Here is a 22,114-nt window from a genome sequence, read left to right as displayed (position 1 = left end):
CTTTTTTACCATGGCGAGCGACGCAAGGGACGCGAAGGGCGCGTCGCCGGCCGTCGCGAACGAGACACCCACCAAGGAGCAACTGCAGTTTGCGCGTGCGGTGTATATTGTACTCAACCTGTGGCCCGCGCTGCGCCAGGCGGTGCTCGAGGGCTGGGGCGGGCCCGAGTCGGGCGAGAAGCGCGACTTTCTCCTGTCGCACCTCTGCGACGAGTACGGAAACGGCGGCGCAAACACCAAGCCCGATCTTGATGACCTCATCGAGCTGATCGAGAGCTACATTGCTGAAGAGTACGACTGCCAGCTCGAGGACGACAGCGCAATGTGGGTCGCAATGCACGTCTGCGGCGCACACAAGACCATCTTTGAGGAGGGCCGTGGCGACGTGATTCTCGCACAGCTCGAGGACGCATTCGCAAAGGCGGGCAAGACCAAGGTGCCAAGCACCACGCAAAGAGACGAGGACGAGGACGAGGACGAGGACGAAGACGACGACGACGACGAGATGGACGAGGCGCCGGCCGCACCGCGCCCTGCGGCACCGCAGGCTGAGCCAGAGATTGACGAGGACGGATTCGAGACGGTAATGCCACGCCGCCGCCGCTGAGCGCCCGTACCGCCGCGACGCGCGCACGCGCCACACCCCACGCGCCCATTTCGCAGCGAGCGCATTTCGTAGCCTCCACTCGTGGAGGGGTTGTTTCCAGGCGCCATGGACGACGTAGGGACCTCGTCGCTCTTTTTCCACTCGAGCGGCGGGCGCCGCTCGGACGGGGATGCGGGCTATAGTGACCGCACGCCGCACCTCGCCGAGTCCCTACGTTTGAACGATGCAGAAATTGAATTTTTCGACGAGGTGGTCGACGCGATCCGCCCGGATTCGTGCAGCTTTGTGGAGCTCAAGGACGCGTTCAACGACGCGGTGGGCGCGACGGCGCACCTCGACCGCGTCGCACGCACGCTCCCACCCGGCGTAAAGGACCGGCGCAAGGCCGCCGAGCTGCGCCTATGGAACTCGCTGCTCGCAATGGTCCAAGTGCGGGGCGAGTCGTGGGCCGAGCGCTGGGATACCGTGCGCGTATTGCTCGGCCTGGATCCTCGGGGGTCCGACAGCGACGCGTCGCTCGACATGCACGACATGTCGGCCGTGCTTGCGTCGACGTCGTACGCGCCGCGCTCGTTTGCATCGAGCGCGTCGTACGCGCCGGATACCTCGCGGTCGTACGCACCAGATACCTCGCGGTCGTACGCGCCGCATACCTCGCGGCCGTACGCACCGGGACCCGTGGCGACGTCGCGCGCGTCATACGTCCGCCCCCTCTCGCCAACGCCGTACACGCCTGCGCCGTGGCGGCTGCAAGGCTCGCCGCCATTGGCCGACGACCACGCCTCTAGCGAAGGAAGCGTATCGGACGACGACGTATGGGCCCAAGACGCGGACCGCTCGACGCGGGACCTCGACACAGTCTGGCAGCCGGGCGCGTCGGCCGTGTCGCCGGTGCGTGTCGGCCTGGCGCCACGCCTCTATGAGCGCGGGCGGCGCACCAGCACTGCGCTGGACCTGCCGTCGCCACGGCAGAAACGCGCCTTGGCCAAGGCCGCGCACTTTCACAACGAGCACACGCTTACCGCGTCCCTCGGCCACTGGCAGCGCCGTGCGGCCGCCGTACGCAAGCGCTACGACCTGGCGACGCGCGTCGACCACCAGCGGCTGCGAGCGCACGCTTGGGCGGCATGGCACGACAAGTACGCCGGCCACCACCAAGCCCTTGCGCACGCGGCGCAGTACGCGGCGCGTATGCGCGTTACGCGCGCCTTTGACGCGTGGGCTGCGCGCCTGTCGCAGCGAAAAGCCGAGCGAGACACGGCGTACGAGCAGGCGCTCGCCGCTGCTCTAGACGCCATCGTGGCGCGGCGCAGCCAGAGTCTCGAGCGCCTGGCATGGACCGTACGTACCCCGACTCACCCAGGTCTGGCGGCAAGGCCACGCGCACCGCACTGCCGTGCGCTACCACGACGAAGGCGTGATGCGCGTCGCGTTTGCCGTATGGCGCAGCCGCTCCGACGGGGCACGCGAACTCGAGCGCCGTGGCGAGGCGTACGCACGCACTCTTGCGGCCCATGCGCTGCAGCGTGCATGGGCGCAGTGGCGCGGCCGGACCACGGCGCACACCGACGTGCACCGCGCCGCGGCCTACTGGCGCCGCGGCCAGCTGCAGCGCGCCTGGACGCACTGGCGGCGGCATGCGCGGCTCGCCGAGATTCGAAACACCGCGGCGGGGCGGCTGTACGCGGACCATTCGCGGACGCGTGTGCATGCTGCGCTACACTACTGGATTCTACGTGAGCGCGCCGCGTACTCGGAGCGGGTGCGCAATGCACAGCTCGTGCGCACCGTGTGGAACGTGTGGTGGGTGCGCTTTACCGAGCAGAGTATCGCGAGACAAGGTACGTTGCCCCGCTCACGCAGCCGCTCTGGGCACGTTTGCTGCGAACAGGACCAGGACCACGCTCGGCTCCGCGTGGAATGCGTGGAAGCAGCGGCAAGCGCACTGGGAACACGAGCGGATGCTGGCCGCGCGTACGCGCGACTGCCGTATTGTCGGCCTTGTGTGGCGCCAGTGGCGCGCGCGCCTCGACGTGCGCCGCAGCGACCTGGCGAGCGCAGCTACCCACTGCAGCGCGCACCTCGTGCGGCGCGCATGGGCGCAGTGGCGCGCCATGCGTCAGCACGCCCAGGCCGCGCGATTCCGGGCAGAGAGCGACCGCGAGGCGCTTCGCCGCCATTTGCAAGGTACGTCTTGCGTCTCATGTAGCGTGGCGCTTTCTCCGTGCGGAGCGGTACCACTGGCGCACCTGTACCGCGCTGTTGCACGCCAAAACCAGTGCGCGGATCCAGCGGGAGCAGTTGGCGCACTGGCTGCGGCGTACGTCAGACGTCCAGGCGCTTGTGCGGCAGGCCGACGGCGTCCACGCCGCCGTGCTCATCCGCAAAGCATTCTGGCAGTGGAAGGCGATTCACGAGCGCGTCCAAGCGCTGGACCACGCCGCGGACCGCGCGGTGCAGACGCGCGATCAAGGTACGCTTGTGCACTTACCCAGCCCTCGTGCGGCACGTCTTTTCGGCCTGGAGAGAGCGCGCTGCGCAAGCCCGGCGCGAGCGTGCGGCGCTCGCGCAGTGTGCAGCGATGCGGCGTGCGCGGCTGCAGCAGCGTGCGTTAGACGCGTGGCGCGACCGCCTCGCGGGCCGCCGTCTGTCCTACGAAGTGTATGTGACGCTCGCTGCGCGCTGCAAATACGTCATGCGTCAGTACTTTTCCACCTGGCTTGCGCGCACGAGCGTCCAGCCGCTTGTCGACCTGCGCCAGAAACGCCTGCTCGTGCGCGCGCTGCGCCACTGGGCCGCGCGTGCGCGTGCAAAGCGCGCCGCGTCGCTCGCCGCCGCGTCGCTGCAGCGCGATGCGCTGCGTACGTGGCGCGCCAAGACCGAGTACATGCGCGAGCTCCACAACATCCAAAAGCTCGAGGGCCACCGCCGGCGTGCGTCGAGCGACTTTCGGCACCGGCTCGTGTTTGTGCCGCCTACGGCGCGTTTCCGCGCATCCTAGCTACTTGCCCGGGCGCGCGACGTGGTACGGGCTCGCCTGGTTGACCGGCATGACGAGCACCTCGGCGAGGTTCACGTGCGGCTTGCGGCTTGCGGTCCACACGACCTCCTCGGCGATATCCTCGGCAGTGAGCGGCTCGATGCCGTCGTACACCTTGTCGGCGGCCGTCTGGTCGCCACGGAAGCGGACGACGCTGAACTCGGTCTCGACCATACCCGGCTGGATGTTGCTCACGCGGATCGGCGTGTCGTACAGCTCCTTGTTCAGCGCAGAGGTAAAGGCGCGCACCGCAAACTTCGATGCACAGTACACCGAGCCGCCGGGGTAGGCCTCGACACCCGCGATAGAGCCGATGTTGATAATGTGCCCGGTGCTGCGCCGCTTGAACTCGCGCACAAAGACCTGCGTGATGTGGATCAGGCCGCGGACGTTTGTCTCAAACATGCGGTCGACTTCATCGAGCTGCAAGTCCCCAACACGGTCCGTGCCCACGGCGAGGCCCGCGTTGTTCACTGCGTCAGAAAAGAGACGTACCCAGCACGTCGACGTCCTTGCCCCAGTCGGGCAGCTGCGTAAGCACCTTGTCGATCTGCTCCGTGTTGCGCATGTCGAGCGAGATCGCAGCGTAGCGCCCGCCCTTGCCCGACTGGCCCGCCTTGTTCGCCGCCTCGCACTCCTCGCGCACCGCCGAGAGCTTATCCGCGCGGCGCGCGGCCAGCACGACATTCGCACCGGCCTGAGCAAATAGCTTGGCAGTCGCAGCACCGATACCGGACGACGCACCGGTCACCAGCACCACCTTGTCCTGTAGACGCGCAGCGGAGAACATGGTTGTCTGTGCGTTTGCCACGTGGCCACCGCCATGACGCGATCGCCGGCGGCCGACGTGCGGCGCGCGCTCGACGCGCTGCAGGCCGAGGAGCACGCGCGCGAAGCGCGCATAGCAGGGCTCATCAGCGCTGCGCAGGCATCCATAGCGGGGAGCGAGGAGGCGGCAGCGGCGGACGTCGCGCCGCGCCTCGCGCGCGTCGCACAGCGGTCGGCGGACCTCGAAGCACGGATGCAGGGCACAGCGGGCACCGCATCGCAGCTCTACGGCGAGATGCAGCAGCTGCATGAAGAGCGGCAGCGTGTCGAGCTCTCGATGAAATGGTGCCGCGCCGTGGTCCAGCTGAAGCACGCGTGCGCGGCGCTCGCCGAGGCGCTCGAGCACCGCGACTGGGATGCGGGCGCCGCGCACTGTGCCGCGGCGCTCGAGGTGGACCAGGAGATTGTGCACAGCGAGTTTGCGCGGCAGTCGGTGCCGTCGACCATGCTTCCGGACCCGGCACCACAGACGCTCGCACGGCTGCGCACCGAGCTGCTCGAAGCGCTCACAAAGAACTTTGCGCACTACACGGCGCCTGCGACGCAGGACGAGGCGCAGGCGACACGCTTTCTCTCGCTCTTTCCCGTGGTGCACGCGCACGCAGAAGGCCTGGCGGCGTACACCGCGTTTGCCGTCACCCTCGTGCACGCGCAGGGCAAAGGCGTGCAGGAAAAGCTGCTTGCGACGCCGCCCACTGCGCCGTACTATGGCATGCTGTGGGGGGCCGTATTCGACTCGCTCGCCATCTTTATCCACGAACACGAGCCGGTGGTCGACCGCCTCTTTCTCCAAGACGGCCACGCGGGCTTTGTGCAAGGCGTCCTGCCAGGCCTCTCGCAGGAATGGACGCGTCTGGGGTTGCAGATCCTCGAGGTCTGGGACGAAAAGCGGCAGCGCGTGCGCATGCTGCGCGATGCAAACGCATACCGCTTCACGGTCCTCGACGGGATCCGCGGCGCGCCCCACACGCCCGGGCGCATCTTTGGCGAGGGCGAGAAGCCCAAGACGGACCTGTCGCTCCCGTTTTCGCTCACGCGCCCAAGCACGCCGAGCGCCGCACCGCCCGAGGCGCTGGCGCCCGACATTGCACACGCCGACGTGCTCCTCACCGAGCTCGCGGCGGTCTCGTCGCAGTGGGCGCTCTTTCGGCAGTTTCTGCGGAACCAGCTCAAGACGGACGTGGTGCTGGTCGACGCTGCAGCCGGGCGTGCGCCGGACGCGTCGCTCAGTGCGCGTCTCGACGCACTCGTGTCCGAGACGTTCTTTCCGCTGCAGATCTGGTCGCTGCGTGCGAGCATCGAGCGCGTCCATGCGCTGGATACGCCGGACCTGAGCGCGCGCCCGATCACGAGCTCGCTGCCCGACGACCTCTTCTTTATGCTGCGCACCATCTTTACACGCACGCTCTCTGCCTCCTCGCTAGAGCTTGCTGAGCGTGTCGTGACGCAGGCGCTCGCGCTACTCGAGACCGAGTTTGTCGAGATCGTGGTGCTGCGCATGGACGGATGCCGCCGTGCGCTCAACGTCCCTCGCCTCGTCGACGGCCCCCGCCGTGCGGCCGCGGTGCGCGAAGTGAAGGCGACCATGATCGTGTACCTCAACGTGCTCGACGTGTCCGCCGCGTACACTGAGCGGATCCTCGCGGACCTGCACCAGGAGTCGTTCCTGATGCAGTACTTTGACGCGTCGCTGCCCGACCGCGCGGACCCCGACGTGTCCGCCACGAGCGAGCTGTCGCTCGCGCAGGACATCGTGAGCCGCATCGGCTCGCTCACCCCCAAGCTGCGCTCCGCCTTGCAGTTCGAGACGGAGGAGCTCTATACCACCCTGGTCGAGCCGCGTGTGCAGGCGCTGCTCCACGAAATGCTTCACGACCTCTCCTACGACCTCGACGAGGCGGCGTACGCGCGCGCCGAGGACGCCGACGCGGTCGCTACGCGCCTGCGTGCGGGCTGGGAGTCGGTGCTGCCCGGCTACCGTGAGCAGCTCACCGAGCCGAACTACGCGCTGCTCTTTGGCCACGCTCTCGATGCGATCCTCGCGCCGTGGGAAGAGGCGGTGATGCACCTGCGCTTCAGCGAGCTGGGCGCGCTCCGCTTCGACAAGGACCTGCGCAGCATGCTCGCCTTCTTTGCGGCTCAGACGCCGTGGGGCGTGCGCGACAAGTTTGCCAAGCTGCAGCAGGTCGCCTACGTACTCAACCGCGACGACGACGACGAGGGCGATATCTACGAGGCTGGCGCGTCGCTCGGTATCTCGTGGCAGCTGTCACCCAGCGAAGTGCAGCAGGTACGTGCGCTGCGCAGCTAGAGCTTCACGACCTGGTTCGGGCGGTAACCAAGCGAGGCCAGCATACCCCGCAGCGGCCCTTGCGAAAGCAGGTCGCGGCCTTTGGCGCCCGCTACCGCACGTACAAAGCCATCGGGGCCACACACGAGCACGAGGCGCTCGCCGTCGTCCCCAGGCGTGGTCCACTCGACAAGGTCCGCCGGAGCCAGGCGGCCGTGCGACAAGGGAATATCGCGCTCGCCGACCGAGAGCAGGTACCGCTTCGGCGCGGCGGGCTTGGCAAACCAACCCGTCTTTTGCGCCAGGGGGCGCACGGTGGCCGGCGTCGGCTCGACGCCGCCAAGCATGCCGCGCTGGCCGCCGAGGCGCTCGACCCACACGCCAAGCGACACCTGCTGGGGATGCGCGTGTGCAAACGACGCAAGGTCCGGCACCATCTCGAGCGAGTCGAGCGACTGGGCGGCGTACAGCACCTTGATTTTGGGCGCATCCGGCGACGGATGCGAGTACACATTCGAGAGTAGCTGCAGTGCAGTGCTCACACCAGTGCCTCCGACAAGCTGCGTAAGCACAAGTACGTACCATGACAATCTCTTTGGGCATCGGCGCGTCGCCCAGCGTCCATGTCGGCACCGGCCCACGCAGCGAGACGCTTCCGCCCGGGCGCAGGCGATGGAGGTAGCGCGACATTTCGCCGTCCGTATACCGCTTCACGAGGAATGTAAGGGCAGACGCCTCGCCCCGCATGAGCATCGCGAGGGGCGTATACGCGCGCTCGACCTGCAGCGACGGCTCTTTTACATAGTACGAGTAGATCGCCAGGCGGCTGCGCAGTGTGTCAGACGGCGGCGTAGGGAGGTCGCCTTGAGCCTTCACCTGCACAAGGCGGTGCACCGCCGGCTCGCGTACGTCAAACGCCGCTGAGCCGTCGCGCGGCAAGAGCGCCGAGCCCAGCACCGAAAATTCGGCATAGTCTTCGGGGCCTGGCAGTGCGGTGCGTGGGCGTGTCACCCAGCACCCCACGCCGATCCCCGCTACAAACGCCGCTCCATACACAGCAAAGCGCTGTGCTCGACTCGTCTCGGGCCGCACCGCCTGCGTCGCGACACCCCGCACGCCTCGCAGCGCGCGCATCCACGCCATGGTCGCGGCCGTGCGCCTTTAGTCAGCACCGGCGACGTTGCCCGTGCACTCCACGTTCGTTGGGATGAGCGGCGGTGTGATCAGCGCGAGCGGCATCCCGAGCGCGGATGCGGCATCGCTCGCCGCAATTCTGCGCGTAATTCTGCAGTGTTCGGTGGATACTGCGGGCGCACTTGGCGTGCAGTGCGCCGAGGCGATTGCAGAATTGCCAGAGGATAGCCAGCCTGGTACCTATGATGGGCTTGTGGACGTCGCGCGGTTCTGTGTCGAGGAGGAACCGGGATGGGACGCGCTCGATAGTGCAGGACTTGTTGGGACATATCCCCATGTATACGTCGATGGCAAAAGCGCGGGCAAGCGCCTCGCGCAGCGCTACGAGCAGTACGAGAAGCGCTTCCCTGGCCTGCGCTACGTGGCGCCGGGCGAGGGGCGGAGTGCCGCGCTAGTCGCCGACGAAATCGACAGCGTGCTGAAGCGGACTGTGTCGAAAGAAACGTACGACGCCGAGTCGAGCGAGTGGAAGACTGAGCTCGAGCGCAACTTGGATGCGCTGTGGGATCTGTCGCTCGATCGCGCCGTTGCGTTGGAAGAGGGCACGCTGGGTGCAGGTGCAATGAACGAGGAGGAGGCGCCCGAGGACGATGCGGCGGCTGCGCCGTCTGCCGAGCCGGCTGCGGCTGCAAGCACGGCCGAAGCGGCGCCCACGCCCGAAGCAGCTCGTTCGGGCGCAGCCCTGGGTACCCAGGCTACCCCCACGGATGCATCCCCAGCGACCCCCTCTGCGCCGGCCGCTGCGCCGGAAGGGCAGCCCAAGCCCAGTGCGGACCATGCCGCCGCTACAAAAGAGGCATCGTCAGGCGCCCCATCGTCCGCCCCCCCGCCCCCAGCGGACGACGAGACGCAGCCTTTTCTCTCCCTTGCGTCGTTCCGTGCGCTGGCTGTCACGTCGCCCGTTTTGCAAAAGTTTTTTGAACACGACCTAGCGAGCTCGGTGCGACTCGAGCCCGTTCAGCGTTCCACGACGGGCGGGGCATTTGCCTGGCATGCCGCGCCAGTGCTACCCCGCGGCGGCGCCGCTCAGAACAAAGCGGGCGATAGCAACACGGTCTCGTTGACCACTACCCTGATCCACGGCAATACCGCTCCCCTGGATGCTGATACGCCTGCGAGCTATTCGCGCGACATTACGACTGGTACACGTGGTAAGGTCGTTGGTTTCCTCGGCGGTCTACTAGGCGAGGAGGGCAAGACGCGCATGGACGCGCTTGCAGACCAGGTTGCCTTGCGCCTTCAAACGCACTCGGTGAAAGGCCCGCTGCCGAGTTTTGCGGCCCCTGCGCCGTTGACACCTGAAAAACCCAAAGGTGGACTGTGGGGAACGTCGTTTATGCGTGCCTCCTCCGCTTCACACGGCGCTACGCCCAAGGACGACGCGCGTCCGACCCTCGGGGGTCGCTTGGCTGGTGCATTGCGGAGACAGCCGCCCAAAACCGAAACAACGACAATTCCACACGGTGACGACCTATCTCCGACGGGTCCCCCGGAAAGCAGCATCCTTTCGCGCGAGGGCCCCGAAGCTGCCGTTGCGAGCTTGCGCGCCGCGAATGAGGCATTGACTCAGGAGCGTGATACGTTTATTATCGATGAAGTACAGCCTTCAACTCTACATGAGGATGCTGACGAGGATGATCATGACGCCATGAGTGACGTCGACGTGGATATGGAGGTGATACGCGATCAGGAAGTCGAGAAAGGAAGGTTGGAAGGGGAGACAATGAATGGCCAACTACAAGGCTTAGAAGCCCAGCGCGCTCAAGGTATGTATGACATGCGTATATTTCGCTTGGCTTTGGGCCAATGAGCAGCGTACTTACTGACCACGCCTTGATGCGCCGATTGAAATGATAGAGTTGCGTTTTGCCCCTGCCCAGTAGTACTAAGCACGTGTCTTTGTGTTCCTGAATGGGCCAATGAAACTTAATTTTCAGTAGGATCCGCAGCGAGCCTATGCCGTTAGGGCCGATGAACCGCCAGCAGGAACGAGGGAATTTAATATCACGTGCTGGACTACCGTGTCTGGCCTGTTGGGCCCTACGGGGGCACACAGCGAGTTCATGCACGCAGTGCGCGCTTTCCTATCGCACGTCAGCTAGTTTGTTCACATTAGCACTCGAGGCCACTGCCGGGCAGCTGTGCCAGTGTCGACTTCCCGTTTTACCAGCGTGGGGTCCCCATTAGCTAAGGGCTGCACGTAGCATCCCACCTTCCTTTGTGCTAGGCTGCCTAGATTGCCTTGTAATGCAGCCGCATCTGTCTGCATTTCCTCTGGGTCCCAATCTAGAAAGCACTGTCGCGCATTCTGCAATGCAAGGTGTGTATCTTCATCATACTCATCATCCAGCAGGCCGCTTCTCCCCATCGTTGAAGGCGCACAGTGCGGCAGATCCCGACGTCACACTGACTGCATTGTGTGGCGTCCCCGATCTCGCCCCTGTCACACCACAGACCGTGTTTCAGCGGGGGTCTCTCAACGCAGACTCGGGTGACTCGTCGCATGCTGCGTCTACAGCCAAATGGGATACGAGAGGACCGAAAGCCGCTCACCCATCTCAACATGCTCACAAACCTTCGAATACTTCTTCCCGCGCATCGGAAAGCAGTACACCATCGTCAACTCCCAACATCTCTCATCAAACATTCTCCTTTGCAAGGGGACCATCTGTCACACCATCCACCAACGCCATGTCTCCACCCCCGAGCCGCGTATCGGGTCAGAACACCATCCGCCTGAACTGGGCCGAGATGATCTGCTACACTATCTCCGAGAGCCCCGGCGGCCGCTTGGTGATCCAAGACCTCTTTGAAGGTATGTGCCACAAGTTTCCCGATATCCGCGAATGGGCTGCCGGAAAGGACTGGGAAGCTCGTGTGAAGAACCGCATCAAATCCACCTTGTCCATCAAGGGAAACCTGTTTGTCAAGGTCCCACGCCCTTCGAATGCGAGTGGCAAGGGCAGCTGGTGGACGCTCAGTGCCGAGGCGCAAGGTGCTTATCGCCAGGGGCGCGTCGCCGAGGCAGTCCGTGGGCAAAACACGAGCAACAACTCGAGCAGTTTGGGGAGCGTGGGCACACATGGTAAGCACTATGGCCAATCGCACCGCATGAGCCCTGTCGCGATAGGGCCGAACAGCGGACGCGAACAGCCGATGCAGGTGACCCACAATGGCCAAATGGGCTATCCCCAGCCGACTACGCCGTCGCTGGAACGCGCGTCTACGCTGCCTGTGTCGTTTGACTACGATCAAACGTCCCCAGTGATGACAGACAAGCTCACTTCCAGCTCCTATCCGGGTGGCCACTCGATGCAATCGATCGATGCGGTTGTATCGCCGGTCCTTTCCAATACCACGACAGGCTATGCTCCAATGAACAGTGCCGTGAGCGATGGGTCGATGTCGCAAACGACGATCGGATCGCCTGGCACGCCAGTCTCTCTGTATGCAAACTCGCCTGCGATGGCAGGTATGCAGCCTTCTTCCTATCCATTGAGCTATGGCCAAGGCATGGGCCCCATGAATGCAGCGCAGAACTTGCCTTTTACAAGCAACCCGCAAGCTCCGATGGGACACACAATCAGCCAGCCGATCCCCTTCCTCAGTCATGGCCAAGACATGCAATTGCCCCTGAATCTACTCAATGATCACTCTGCACAGCAATTTGGATCTGACGTCTCGCAATCCGTGGACGATTCTGCATTTGCCAACATGCTGGGCCGCTCCTTGCAGGACCAACGCCCGCTGTACCCCAACAGCAACGGTATGCAGGGTGTGGACACGCAGGACCGCCGCAGCATGAGCGCTTTTTCGTCTCCAAACAGCTTCGTGGACAATATGAATCCAGGCATGGACTCGGGTATCCCCGCGCTCTCCTTGCAAGCCCTGGCGAATCTTGATGCACGCACGCTCAGCTCGACGCTCGGCTCGCTTAGTAACGAGTCGATGTTCGACCTGAACAAGTCGCAGCCGAGCAGCGCAACGAGCCTCAACTTTCCCGGGATGCAGGGCCAAGGCTTAATGTATGGGAACACCGAAGACAACCTGCCCATGCTGCCACAGCTCTGATCCCCAGGCGAATTTTGCCATGCAAGGCCGCCAGGGGTTCTCGGGACACATGGACAACACCCATTCGATGATCGCTAATCCCCAAGCGAATGGCCCGTCGCACTCGGCGGATCACTCGACTTCCAGCTTCAACTCACTTAATACCGTGAATGCCAATCAACTCATGGGGTATGCACATGCATTCCCGACGGACCAGTTCGATGCGTCTAACGCTGCGTTCTTAAATACCCCCGGTCAAAAATTTGGCGAAGAGGGCACGCATTCTACACACAATGCTTCAAGCTCACACGGCCGTCCGAACTACTACGCAGACGGTGGTAGCCCAACCAGCGCCGAGGCTTCTCAAGCGGTCTCTGCCAGATAAGGTGCAGGTCAAACTGAAATGCGCCATGCCGGTTGCTGTTTCGTTTTGTTCTTCATTTTAATACCCGACACCCTTTGGTGTTCCCAGCACCGTTCGCCCTGTAGACCGAGTAGCCCTCATTGTATGCTGCCTACGGACAAAGATCATTGCGCTACTTAGAGCTTGAGGTACTGCTTCTCCTGCAGGTAGCGCACGATCTGCGCAACGCTGTCCTCGACCGAGGTCTTGTCGGCGTCGATGTGGATCTCGGGCTGGGCAGGCGCCTCGTAGGGGGCCGAAATGCCAGTAAACTCTGGGGTTAGCCATGCGTACGCACCCTTGATCTCGCCCGCCTTGGCCTTTTTGTACAGACCCTTGGGGTCGCGCTTCTCGCACTCCTCAATACTGGCGTCCACAAAAACTTCCACGAAGGGCAGGGGAGGGTTGTGCTTCGCGTGCAGCTCGCGCGCAAAGTCACGGTCGGCCTTGTACGGCGAGATGAACGAGGTGATCGTGATCGACGTCGACGAAGCGAACAGAAGAGACACCTCCGAGATGCGGCGGATGTTCTCCTCACGGTCCTTGGGCGAAAAGCCAAGGTCCTTGTTCAGGCCAAAGCGGATGTTGTCACCATCCAGACGGTAGGCCGACTTCTTGAGGTGCAGCAGGTGCTGCTCAAGAGCCGTCGCGATCGTCGACTTACCCGACGCAGAGAGACCCGTAAGCCAGATCGTCACGCCTTGCTGGTTCAGGAGCTGAGAGCGCTCCTCGTAGGTCACAGTGCCGGGGTGGAAGGTGATGTTGGTCGCCATGCTGTCAAGAGGGGAAGCGCTGCCGGCGCCGACGTGTTATGACTAAGCAAAATAGGCTACTCAGTTCTTCTTCTTGCGCTTGACCCGTGCGCTGAGGTCGTTCACGGGCTGGTCCTTGGCCGCGCTCGTGACCGACTCGCCGAGGGCCGACTGCGCAGCATTGAGGAATGCGTCGCGGATCGCGGTTTCCAGCTCGGGATTCTGCGGTTTGCCGTCCTCTTTGAGAGCGGGCGTAGGCGCCGCCTTCATCTCGTCGAGCTGCGTCAGCATAGTGTACATACCTTGACCTCGAGATCCTTCAGCACTTCTTTCACGTCGCGCGTCTCGCGCCGGCGCTGGTCGTCATCGAGCGCGGCCAGGTTATCCTTCTCTGCAAACACGCGGCCTTCGGCCGTGGCAGAGGGCGTGTCCTTCTCTAGCTCCACAAGACGGCGCTGCAGGACGTGCGCGGCTTGCTCAATGTGGCCGAACGCCTCGGGGCGGCGCTTCTCGTTGGGGTGGAATTCGAGTGCGAGGCCGAGGCGCAGGTGCGCATCCGACAAGCGGCGCGAATAGGGCGCGAGGAGCGGCGCGAGTACACGCAGCGACGAACCGTAGTCCTCCGAGGCCTGCTCAAAGTTTTCTAGGTGAGTGCGTCGACGTACCTGTTTCGAGCCCAACATCGCCCAGATCGTTATACACTTCGCCCAGCTCCGCAAGGAGCGCGACCTCGTCCATCGTCTCGCCTGTGATGGTCTTGAGCTCAGCCGTCTGCTTTGACTTGCTGCCCGTGCTCTTGGACGAGGCGGGCTGGCTCTCGGACGTGCCGAGAATCCGCTCGAATATAACACGCGACAGGTCCAGCACAGTGAAGGCGACACCGAGGTCGTCGTCGTCGTCTTCCGGCTCTTCCTCCTCGTCCGGCTCAGCGGCAGCCTTGCGCTTGCCACTCGCCTTGGGCTCAACCCCCTCGGCGTCCTCCGCATCGCCGACAAAGCTGAAGCGGCCATCGTGGGGCAGCGACGGCTCATCGTCCTGCACACCAGGGTCAGCCGTGCCACCGCCGCCCAGTGCACCCGAGACTTCAATTACATGCTCGAGCAGCGCGCGGCCGTACTGGTGCAGGACCGGCGCGAGCTCCGGCGCGTCTTCGCCATAGGTGTCGCGCCTAGGTAAGCAAGGGTACCTACAGTGTCTCGAGGGCCTCGGCAAGCACATCCGACGCGGACTCGTACTTCTTCAAGGCAAACAGGCGAGCAGCCTCGTCCAGCTCGACTTTCGCGTCCTTCGACGCGTGCGCGTTTTCGGTGGACGTCATGAGGAACGACGCGTCGCGTGTCGGCCATTTCCTCCACACCCACGTGTCGGCCCTGGAAATGAGAGGAGCGTGCGGTGAAGAATCGATGGCGAGCGCTACGTAATGGTGTCTGTACATAGTCTATCTACGCTCTTTCGGAATGCAGACGCAATAATACATGTTTGGCATGTTCTCCATACTCCGGATATTAATGCAGTCGATGGACTGGAAAAGTGAAGTGAGCTGAGAATCTCCCTTTACTTCTTGTTCTTGTTCAGGTGAAGGAGACGCTCCAAGAATGTGCGCTTCTTCTTCACCGAATCATGCCGGGGGTCCTCCGCGCCGACCATTTCCGGACCGGTCTGCGCATCCTGATCAATGTCGGGGATGGGTGTCTTGTTCTCGTTTGTCGCAAGCTCAGGCGCGACGACAGCAGGTTGCTCAGAATAGAGAACAGGATCTTCAGCTACCTGCTTCGAGGAGTCGGGGCCCACTGTGACGTGCTGCACGGTAAGGCATGTTTATCTGTGTACGTACCGATTTGATCTTGCTCCGCTCGTTAGCGGCCGCCTGACCGAGATGCGGCACGTTGTTTCCGGTAATACCGTTCTGATTCGACATTCTCAAATGCCAGCCGAATGGGGGTGAGAGGCAAACCCTAGCGGACCATGTCCGCTTTAGGTTGTGATTCCGTGCTGACTAATCACATTTTGGGTGGAGCTTGCCAAGCCGCCTGCCATGCGCGACGAGTACAGTGCGTTTCTCACATGGCTGCGCGAGCAGGGTGCACAATTTCCGGATGGGGTGTATTTTGCGGATGGTTCGTAGTGAGACTTACCCAGATGATGTGACGGGGCCCGGGCTCTTTAGCAAGGACGACATACCAAGCGACCAATGCATCATGGCCATTCCGCATACGCTGATCATGCATCCTGCGACGTCCAAGGCGCGCATCACAGCAGCACTGGGCTACGAGGATGAGCAAAAGACGCTTGTCATGCGTGACTGGATCCTTCTGGATCTGGTGCTTCACCGCCTCTTGGATGGAAAAAAATCGCACGTTGCAGGTGACCTTTTGCAGCACGCTCCCTATGTTCGCATTCTACCTGCCGCATTCGGCACGCCCCTCGAGTGTAAGCCCTCCGAGATTACTCTTTTGGATGGGACATCGTTGTTTAATGGCACAATGCATCGCCTGCAGAAGACGAGCGATGCGGCGGAACGAAGCAAGGCATGGCTCGCTGCGGCCTGCGCCGTGCCGCGTCTCGCCAGCGACCCTGCAGCGGTGATCCTCCGTACTGCGCTAGCATCCGATTGGCTTTCTCTTTGGCGCTGGGCGGACGACGTCTACGGGAGTCGGAGCTTCCCTGCGTCCTTTGCAGGATGGGCAGTGCCTCCTGCGTCGCACGAGCCTGTGCTGATCCCTGGCATCGACTCGATTAACCACATGCGCGCGTACCCCGTGACGTGGGAGTATGTCCATGGCGCGGCGTCGCTTATCATCCGCTCAGAAATTTCTGCAGGTACCCAAATTTTCAACAATTATGGAGCCAAGAGCAACGAAGAGCTCTTTTCGTCTTATGGTTTCGTCCAACCTGGCGGCCCCGACGACGTGCTAGTCCTTGCGCTTCGTCGCGACGAAGGTGAGGGATCGCAGTTGTATTATTGGCAAAAATCGCAAGCGGATCCCCCCAGTGCGCTCTTGGAGGCGTTGCGTACGCAAATGCCGAGCGACGAGGCTGACGCGCGAGTCGCGTCACTCTTGCAAGAGGCACAAGTGTGTGAAGCGCTTGAGCAGTTTCTTCGTTCCAGGCTGACCGTCTTTCGTCGGACGCAGGAGGAGGTCGACGACACCATGCCGTGGATGCTGGAGGATGAGTCCGATGGTGTGCGCGAGCCCATTCTCGAGAGAGTACGCGAGTATCGCCAAGGTAGGTGGTGTTGCTTACAACAGGCCAAGCAGTATTGCTCCGCAAGGGTGTACAGTGGACGCAGAGCAAACTGGACCAGATCTTGGACGAGTTGGAAGCCCTTGGATATACCCTATAAATGGTATCGTGGTATCAGGGTTCCTCATCCGCAGAGTATAAAATATAACGCTCCCATCCATTTTGCCTGCGCACCGCCGACTGGTCCTCGTTCAGTGCCAAAAACCGGCTTTTCTCAAGCGCAGTACGCAGCAACGACAGAGGGCGTGCCGTGTCCGACGGAGACGCGTTGGGGTACGCATTCTGCAGCAGGTTCTGGACGCGCTTGAAGCCAAGGACCGTGTCGAGCGGCACGTACCCCTTGTCGTCCATCTGCTGCCGCAGGAAAAAGTCTGCATCCAAATTCGCATCCGAAAAGTAGAATTCCACCTGCGCCAGGAGCTGGTGCGGCAACGTCGGCGACTTGGGCATCATGGGAGGCGGAGGCATCATGCCCGGCATCGGCATGTGGTAGCCGGCTGGCATCGGCATCATCGGGGGGAAGCGTGGGTCAAATGGGGGGGGGGCATGCATGACATAGCTATACGGCATCCCCACCCCTGGCGGCATGCCGCCCATGTGCATCTCGGGCGGGCCCATTGGGTACGATCCGCGCGACTGGGATGCTGAGCGGTTGGACGGCGTGCTCTCCAGAGCGCCATCCGAACCGCTCACAGACGGCGTGCCGACCTCCGAGCGCGCCTCATCCCCATCCGACGCATTGTCCTGCGACCCCGTATTGGACGGCGCCGGCGAAGGGTACGACGGCTGCACCTCGGCGCCCTCCGGGGGCGGCATCGGTGCATTGTGCGGCATGGCGTACATCGATGCACCAGGCACGATCATGTACGGCATCATGGCCGGCATGGGCTGCTGCATGTAGGGCATGTAGGGTCCGCGCCCACGCATCCCCCGTCCATTCCCACGCCCGCGCCCACGCCGGCTGTAGCCCCGGTCGTCCATGGGATACTCACCCATAGCCATCGGGACCATGGCATAGTAAGCCATCGGCGCGCTGCGTGCGAAATCGGTGTATCCGTGCATCGCATGCTGCTCAGACGACCGCAGCGGCGCAAAGGAGCCGTCCGAGTTGGGCAGGGATGATGGCATAGGGGAGTATGGCGGCGATACGATTGGAATCGGAAGCGCGCCATTCGACGACGGCGACTGGGATGCACGGAGCGGTGAGGCCGGCTTACCTTCCTTGAGTGCGCCCGAGCGGGAGGTTTGCGGTGGCGTCCTACCGTACCGCGTGACGGGCTGCCCGCCGTTCAGCATGTGGATACGCTGCAGCCACGCCTCATTGTCCGGCGGCGTGCCATAGGTTGTATGTACTGGCGGCACGTCGTCCTCTTCAAAAGTACCCACTGGTTCGTCCAGTGAAGCCGGCTCCCAGGACTCGTCGGGGTCGTCTGGTGTAGTTTCGCCCCCGTTCGTATCCTGGCCATGCGTCTCGTGCGGCGGTGCACACGTCGGGTCCCATGCGGGTGCGGAAGGGGAGTGGTGTGTGCGTGGCGAGAGGGACAGTGCTCCCATCGCCTGGGCCGCATCGAGAGCGAGGTCGGGCGAGGCGACCTTTGTGCGCGTCTCGCGCTCGCGTTTTCGTGCTTCCCATACATTCGACAAAGTCGTCTGGCCACCGTGCACAGGCGCTGGGGCTGTGTCCGCCCGTGCATGGGCCACCTTGGGCTCCTTGCCCTCGGGCACCTGGATCGGAGCCGCTTTCGGCGCAGCGGGGGAAACTTCCACCGAAGGCACCGACTTGGGGCTTCCTGCCGCGGTGCCCGCCGCCTCAGAGGCGGCGGAGCGCTGGCTGGCAGCCTGGCGCAGCCGCTCGGCGTAGGACAAGTTGGGCGGTGCACGCGGCATCTGCGTAGTCGTCCATCCAGGGGGGGGCATCATTGTCCTTGTCCGCTGGTAATTGCACACGCAACCAACTCCCGGTGTGCGCCTACAGGCCAAGTGGCAAGGAATCCAACACGATCGGCTCCGGCTCGGCGTAGGCACTGGCCTGCAGGTCCCCCGATTGACTCCATTCAAAATTGCCCCCGCACGCGCCCGCTTACATCCTATGCATACATACAGGTCGGCGGCTGTCATGCTGGGTATCTATAGGGCCTCCAGGATGCCGGCCTTGTAGGTCATGTAGGTAAATCTGTGTTAGTGGCATCACCTACTCGTGTAGGCCGATCCGCGGCTCGTTCGATAGGCGGGCGGTGGCGGGCATATCGTGGAAATAGGCGGCGGCCTCTTCGAGCATCTCGGCGAGCTGGGTGAGTGGCGCGGCGTACCTCGGCGGTGGTCGGCGTCTCGCCGAGAGACTGTGCAGCATAGCGCAATTCGGCCATGCCGATGCGGCGGGTATCAATCTCTTCGTCCTCGACATCCGTGCGCACCGTCGTGCTTTTCGCACGCTCCGCCAGCGCCGCGGACGGGACGAGGGGGATGCGCTCGAGGAGCAGACTATAGAGGATGCGCGCTTTCTTGTGAAGCGCCTTGCTCCTCGGCATGTGCGAGCGTGTGCTGCGCGATGTGGGAGCCGCGTCGCTGTCGTCCGAGTCAGACGCCTGGGCCGGATCGAACGTGTCGCTTGCATCCGACGGCGCGTCGGACTCGAGCGAGGCCATCTCTTCCTCGTTGAGCACCGCCTCGAGGACCTGGAGAAAGGGCGCGCGGCGCAGGACGGGGCCGCTCTGCGTCGGCTCAGCCTGCGACCGCAGTAGCGCCGACACCTCCTCGTGCAGCTCGCCGTCCACACCTAGATTGACCAGCAGCAGCGGCAGGCGATCGAGTTCCAGCGCCGGCGATGCACGGCCGCTCGGAGGCTTGTCGGCGACAAATCCACCTGCCTCGGGCAAAATTCCACCGTCGTCCGGCAAAAATCCACCGGCCTCGGGAAAGAATCCACCCTGCGTATCCTCTTCGTGGCGCACCGACGCACCGGGTGGCGCACACGCACGGTCAAAGGCCGCTCCCAGGCGTGCCCGCAGCGCGCCGCCCATCCTCGACGACGGTATGTGGAGCAACGTTCGGCCGATCCAAGTGCACGTCCGCCTCCATTGCCGGCACGATGGTACGTCGCCCGACTGACCCAGGCGCTTTCCGATCGGCTCATTGGTGGCACCTGCCTGGCCGTTGCGGTCTTTGTCTTTGTATACTATACGCTGTGGGCGCTGATCTCGGTACGTTTTTGTTGCTGACGCAGCCCTTCTTCCCCGACGATTCCTCGATCCACGGCTACTTCCCGCCGCGGGTATGGGCCGTGCGCCTGCCTGCCCTCCTCCTGGTGCTAGGCCTGGGCGTCATTGGTGCATTTGTGGGAAGCGTGATGCGGAAGCAGGCGATTGCGCGCAAGGAGAAGGAGGCGCGCAAGGGCGCCTAACTACGGACGGCGCTGCTTGCCTTTCCGTGGCTTGCTCGCGGGCTCGGGCTCGGGGAGGGACACAGTGCCACCATGTAGTGCACTCTCCGCAGGCAGGACCTTGTCGGCCTCCTCGATCTTGTCGCGCGCCGAGACGAAGAACATGAGATCGCGCAGCTCTTCGCTCAGCTCGGCGACACGCGACTGGAGTGACTTTTGCTCCGTCTGGAGCTTCTGTACGTGTTGGTAGAGCCCATCGGATACACTCTTCTCCTCGTCACGCTCTTGCTTGAGCGTGCGCGCAGACTCGAGCGCGCGGCGCAGCTGCGTCTCGTAGCGCGTGGCTTGCGCGTTGCACCGCGCGACTTCGGCTTGGAGCTCGGCGCTGCGTGCCTCGGCCGCGGCGCACTGCTCGCGGAGGAGCGCGACCTCTTCGCGTATCCGTTCATTCTCCTCGCGGGGGATGCGCTCGGAGCGCGCGACAGACAAGAGACCCTCGTAGTACACGCGCTGCGAGTCGAGCTGCGACAGGATCATGTTGGAGTACTCGAGGCCGAGCGCACGCATCTTTTCGTCCAAGAGCTCCATGTCGCCCGGCGTCGCGCTGCGGTGCTCGCGCGCATGTCCGAACGCGGTATCCGCTTCGTGCATCGAGTCGTGCGTGTGTGCAGGGTAGCGTGCGTTCCACAAGCGCTCGGGCATCGCGGCCGTCACGTCCGAGGCCGACGGCAGCTCGACGAGCTTGCCATCCGTCTTGCTCTGGATCAGCCGGTGCACGTATCCGTCTCCGGCATAGTCCCACACGCGCTGTGTCTCGAGCTCGAGACTGTACAGGTGCCCGGTCTCGGCAAAGTGCTGCTGTGCGTGGCCTTCCTTGTACCGCCCGCACCCGACGTTGGCACAAATGAGGCACACCCACAGATCCGAAGACGTGCCGCATTGCTGGCAGCACGAAGAGCGCGTCGTTGTCGCGAGTGACGACGATGACTCGTCGCGGGGAAGGCCGCCCGCGCGCGTCTGCGAGTAGCGGCAGACCGGGCAGCGGCTATCGACCCACCGCTGGAGACAGTCGCAGTGAAAGGTGTGCTGGCAGACGCCCGTCACTAGCCCAGAGACGCTCGCATCGAGGCGCTCGAGACAGACGGGGCACGTAGGCAGCTCGTACGCCGCCGCGCGCAGCGGCGCGTTCTCGCTTGGGAGCAGCGGCCGCAGCGACGCGTTGCGCTCGGCTTCCGGTGCGGTAATCACCGGCCATGGCTCGGTGTGCGTCAAAAGAGGGTAGGCGTGCGGCATTTCCGCGGCACCGGTCGCTGTCACACCGGTGACGTACACGAGGCGGCACTTGGCCGACGACTTTGTTAGTGTGTATACGTACATCGAGTGCCTGAAACGGCCGGCAGTTGTACATCTTGTAAAATTCTTCCGCGTCGAGTGCGTCGCGGAACTTGAACAGGACGATATTGCTGTCCTGGTCGACATGGCTGCGTCAGAGGCGGCACGTACCGAACAATGCGTATGTTCTGGATGGCCTCGAGCGCAGGCTCGACAAAGTCCAGCAGGCTCGATACGGTCATGGCCACGGGCACAGACAGCATGCACAGGATGGTGCCAATCGCCTCTTCGTCGTCTGCAGGTGGTGGCTCTGTATCTCCTGCGCCGCCCACATCGTCTGCGAGCGTGCGGAAGAGGTGCACGATGCCGAACGAGATGCGCACGTCGTGCTGCACCTCGGCATCGCTCCACTCGTCCTGGGCGGGCTCCACTTGGAAGGAGTCGACCTCCTGAAATCGCCCAAAGGTCTCGTTTCCAGCCTGTGTGCTGGGCCCCGACATTCTGCGGTGTGCGCGGCGGCGTACCTGCACAAAATGGACCTCGATCGGGCCGCAGCGTGCGTCAATGTCGTCGGGTCGCTCGGCGGGAGGAGCGCTCGGCGTCGCTAGCGTCAACTGGGGACTGCTAAAAAGCTTCCCTGGGAAGCGCTGGGATCCACTCGTGCCAATGTACTCCGAAATATGGATATGATAGGTGGGCCGCACAAGCATCGCCCCTACCACATCGCCGCCCGAGCACAGGCGCTCCACCTCCACACTACCCCACGACGCCACTATGGAATTGGTTCCTGCAGGGCCGAGCGAGCACGGGCACGACTGGCAGCTCGTGCTGCGCACGCGCCGGCACCTCGTAGTATATGACCCAGTGAGCAGGGAGATGATGCTGCGCTCGAGCGACTCGCCCGGGTTGGAATGGGACGCGTCGCCGACGCTGCGCCCAATGCCCCATGCCGTCGAGGCCGGGGCGTCGTATGCGTGCCCGGTCTGCTTCCGG

The 22,114-nt window shown here is 63.6% G+C and overlaps 15 protein-coding genes across 15 annotated transcripts; 7 read left to right on the top strand and 8 right to left on the bottom strand.

Moving 5' to 3' along the window:
• Window positions 1-10: 10 nt before the first annotated feature.
• On the top strand, window positions 11-607 carry TSR2 (rRNA accumulation- protein; the record flags this gene model as incomplete). The annotated part of the gene is made up of 1 exon (XM_060266588.1): window positions 11-607. One exon carries the CDS (start codon window positions 11-13, stop codon window positions 605-607), a length of 597 nt encoding a protein of 198 aa, XP_060122571.1.
• Window positions 608-712: 105 nt separating this feature from the next.
• On the top strand, window positions 713-3,608 carry MJAP1_002653 (uncharacterized protein; the record flags this gene model as incomplete). The annotated part of the gene is made up of 5 exons (XM_060266587.1): window positions 713-1,948; window positions 1,971-2,448; window positions 2,471-2,794; window positions 2,817-3,080; window positions 3,103-3,608. 5 exons carry the CDS (start codon window positions 713-715, stop codon window positions 3,606-3,608), a joined length of 2,808 nt encoding a protein of 935 aa, XP_060122570.1.
• MJAP1_002652 (3-hydroxy acid dehydrogenase) lies at window positions 3,609-4,437 on the bottom strand (the record flags this gene model as incomplete). Its single annotated transcript, XM_060266586.1, has 2 exons — window positions 3,609-4,120; window positions 4,143-4,437. 2 exons carry the CDS (start codon window positions 4,435-4,437, stop codon window positions 3,609-3,611), a joined length of 807 nt encoding a protein of 268 aa, XP_060122569.1.
• A 33-nt stretch (window positions 4,438-4,470) lies between these two features.
• Window positions 4,471-6,813, top strand: COG4 (Golgi transport complex subunit 4; the record flags this gene model as incomplete). The annotated part of the gene is made up of 2 exons (XM_060266585.1): window positions 4,471-6,765; window positions 6,787-6,813. 2 exons carry the CDS (start codon window positions 4,471-4,473, stop codon window positions 6,811-6,813), a joined length of 2,322 nt encoding a protein of 773 aa, XP_060122568.1.
• Window positions 6,814-6,877: 64 nt separating this feature from the next.
• On the bottom strand, window positions 6,878-7,908 carry MJAP1_002650 (cytochrome-b5 reductase; the record flags this gene model as incomplete). Its single annotated transcript, XM_060266584.1, has 3 exons — window positions 6,878-6,923; window positions 6,952-7,325; window positions 7,348-7,908. The coding sequence occupies 3 exons, from the start codon at window positions 7,906-7,908 to the stop codon at window positions 6,878-6,880; spliced, it is 981 nt and encodes a 326-aa protein (XP_060122567.1).
• A 64-nt stretch (window positions 7,909-7,972) lies between these two features.
• On the top strand, window positions 7,973-9,611 carry MJAP1_002649 (uncharacterized protein; the record flags this gene model as incomplete). The annotated part of the gene is made up of 2 exons (XM_060266583.1): window positions 7,973-9,540; window positions 9,593-9,611. 2 exons carry the CDS (start codon window positions 7,973-7,975, stop codon window positions 9,609-9,611), a joined length of 1,587 nt encoding a protein of 528 aa, XP_060122566.1.
• A 1,039-nt stretch (window positions 9,612-10,650) lies between these two features.
• On the top strand, window positions 10,651-12,030 carry MJAP1_002648 (uncharacterized protein; the record flags this gene model as incomplete). The annotated part of the gene is made up of 1 exon (XM_060266582.1): window positions 10,651-12,030. The coding sequence occupies one exon, from the start codon at window positions 10,651-10,653 to the stop codon at window positions 12,028-12,030; it is 1,380 nt and encodes a 459-aa protein (XP_060122565.1).
• Window positions 12,031-12,549: 519 nt separating this feature from the next.
• MET14 (adenylyl-sulfate kinase) lies at window positions 12,550-13,185 on the bottom strand (the record flags this gene model as incomplete). The annotated part of the gene is made up of 2 exons (XM_060266581.1): window positions 12,550-12,686; window positions 12,711-13,185. The coding sequence occupies 2 exons, from the start codon at window positions 13,183-13,185 to the stop codon at window positions 12,550-12,552; spliced, it is 612 nt and encodes a 203-aa protein (XP_060122564.1).
• A 60-nt stretch (window positions 13,186-13,245) lies between these two features.
• Window positions 13,246-14,482, bottom strand: MJAP1_002646 (uncharacterized protein; the record flags this gene model as incomplete). Its single annotated transcript, XM_060266580.1, has 4 exons — window positions 13,246-13,443; window positions 13,467-13,807; window positions 13,830-14,332; window positions 14,355-14,482. The coding sequence occupies 4 exons, from the start codon at window positions 14,480-14,482 to the stop codon at window positions 13,246-13,248; spliced, it is 1,170 nt and encodes a 389-aa protein (XP_060122563.1).
• A 236-nt stretch (window positions 14,483-14,718) lies between these two features.
• Window positions 14,719-15,082, bottom strand: MJAP1_002645 (uncharacterized protein; the record flags this gene model as incomplete). The annotated part of the gene is made up of 2 exons (XM_060266579.1): window positions 14,719-14,877; window positions 14,999-15,082. The coding sequence occupies 2 exons, from the start codon at window positions 15,080-15,082 to the stop codon at window positions 14,719-14,721; spliced, it is 243 nt and encodes an 80-aa protein (XP_060122562.1).
• A 117-nt stretch (window positions 15,083-15,199) lies between these two features.
• MJAP1_002644 (uncharacterized protein) lies at window positions 15,200-16,510 on the top strand (the record flags this gene model as incomplete). Its single annotated transcript, XM_060266578.1, has 4 exons — window positions 15,200-15,281; window positions 15,304-15,938; window positions 16,299-16,392; window positions 16,425-16,510. The coding sequence occupies 4 exons, from the start codon at window positions 15,200-15,202 to the stop codon at window positions 16,508-16,510; spliced, it is 897 nt and encodes a 298-aa protein (XP_060122561.1).
• Window positions 16,511-16,524: 14 nt separating this feature from the next.
• MJAP1_002643 (uncharacterized protein) lies at window positions 16,525-18,528 on the bottom strand (the record flags this gene model as incomplete). The annotated part of the gene is made up of 2 exons (XM_060266577.1): window positions 16,525-18,297; window positions 18,508-18,528. 2 exons carry the CDS (start codon window positions 18,526-18,528, stop codon window positions 16,525-16,527), a joined length of 1,794 nt encoding a protein of 597 aa, XP_060122560.1.
• A 9-nt stretch (window positions 18,529-18,537) lies between these two features.
• On the bottom strand, window positions 18,538-19,430 carry MJAP1_002642 (uncharacterized protein; the record flags this gene model as incomplete). Its single annotated transcript, XM_060266576.1, has 3 exons — window positions 18,538-18,583; window positions 18,606-18,697; window positions 18,720-19,430. 3 exons carry the CDS (start codon window positions 19,428-19,430, stop codon window positions 18,538-18,540), a joined length of 849 nt encoding a protein of 282 aa, XP_060122559.1.
• Window positions 19,431-19,498: 68 nt separating this feature from the next.
• On the top strand, window positions 19,499-19,810 carry dpm2 (Dolichol phosphate-mannose biosynthesis regulatory protein; the record flags this gene model as incomplete). Its single annotated transcript, XM_060266575.1, has 3 exons — window positions 19,499-19,501; window positions 19,524-19,610; window positions 19,634-19,810. The coding sequence occupies 3 exons, from the start codon at window positions 19,499-19,501 to the stop codon at window positions 19,808-19,810; spliced, it is 267 nt and encodes an 88-aa protein (XP_060122558.1).
• MJAP1_002640 (RING-type E3 ubiquitin transferase) lies at window positions 19,811-21,621 on the bottom strand (the record flags this gene model as incomplete). Its single annotated transcript, XM_060266574.1, has 3 exons — window positions 19,811-21,142; window positions 21,165-21,270; window positions 21,293-21,621. The coding sequence occupies 3 exons, from the start codon at window positions 21,619-21,621 to the stop codon at window positions 19,811-19,813; spliced, it is 1,767 nt and encodes a 588-aa protein (XP_060122557.1).
• Between the last annotated feature and the right edge of the window lie 493 nt (window positions 21,622-22,114).

This window comes from Malassezia japonica, chromosome 4 (assembly GCF_029542785.1).
Source record: "Malassezia japonica chromosome 4, complete sequence".
NCBI lineage: Eukaryota > Fungi > Basidiomycota > Malasseziomycetes > Malasseziales > Malasseziaceae > Malassezia > Malassezia japonica.
The sequence above is the reverse complement of the archived record's forward strand: the minus strand, read 5'-3'. Positions and strand labels throughout refer to the sequence as shown.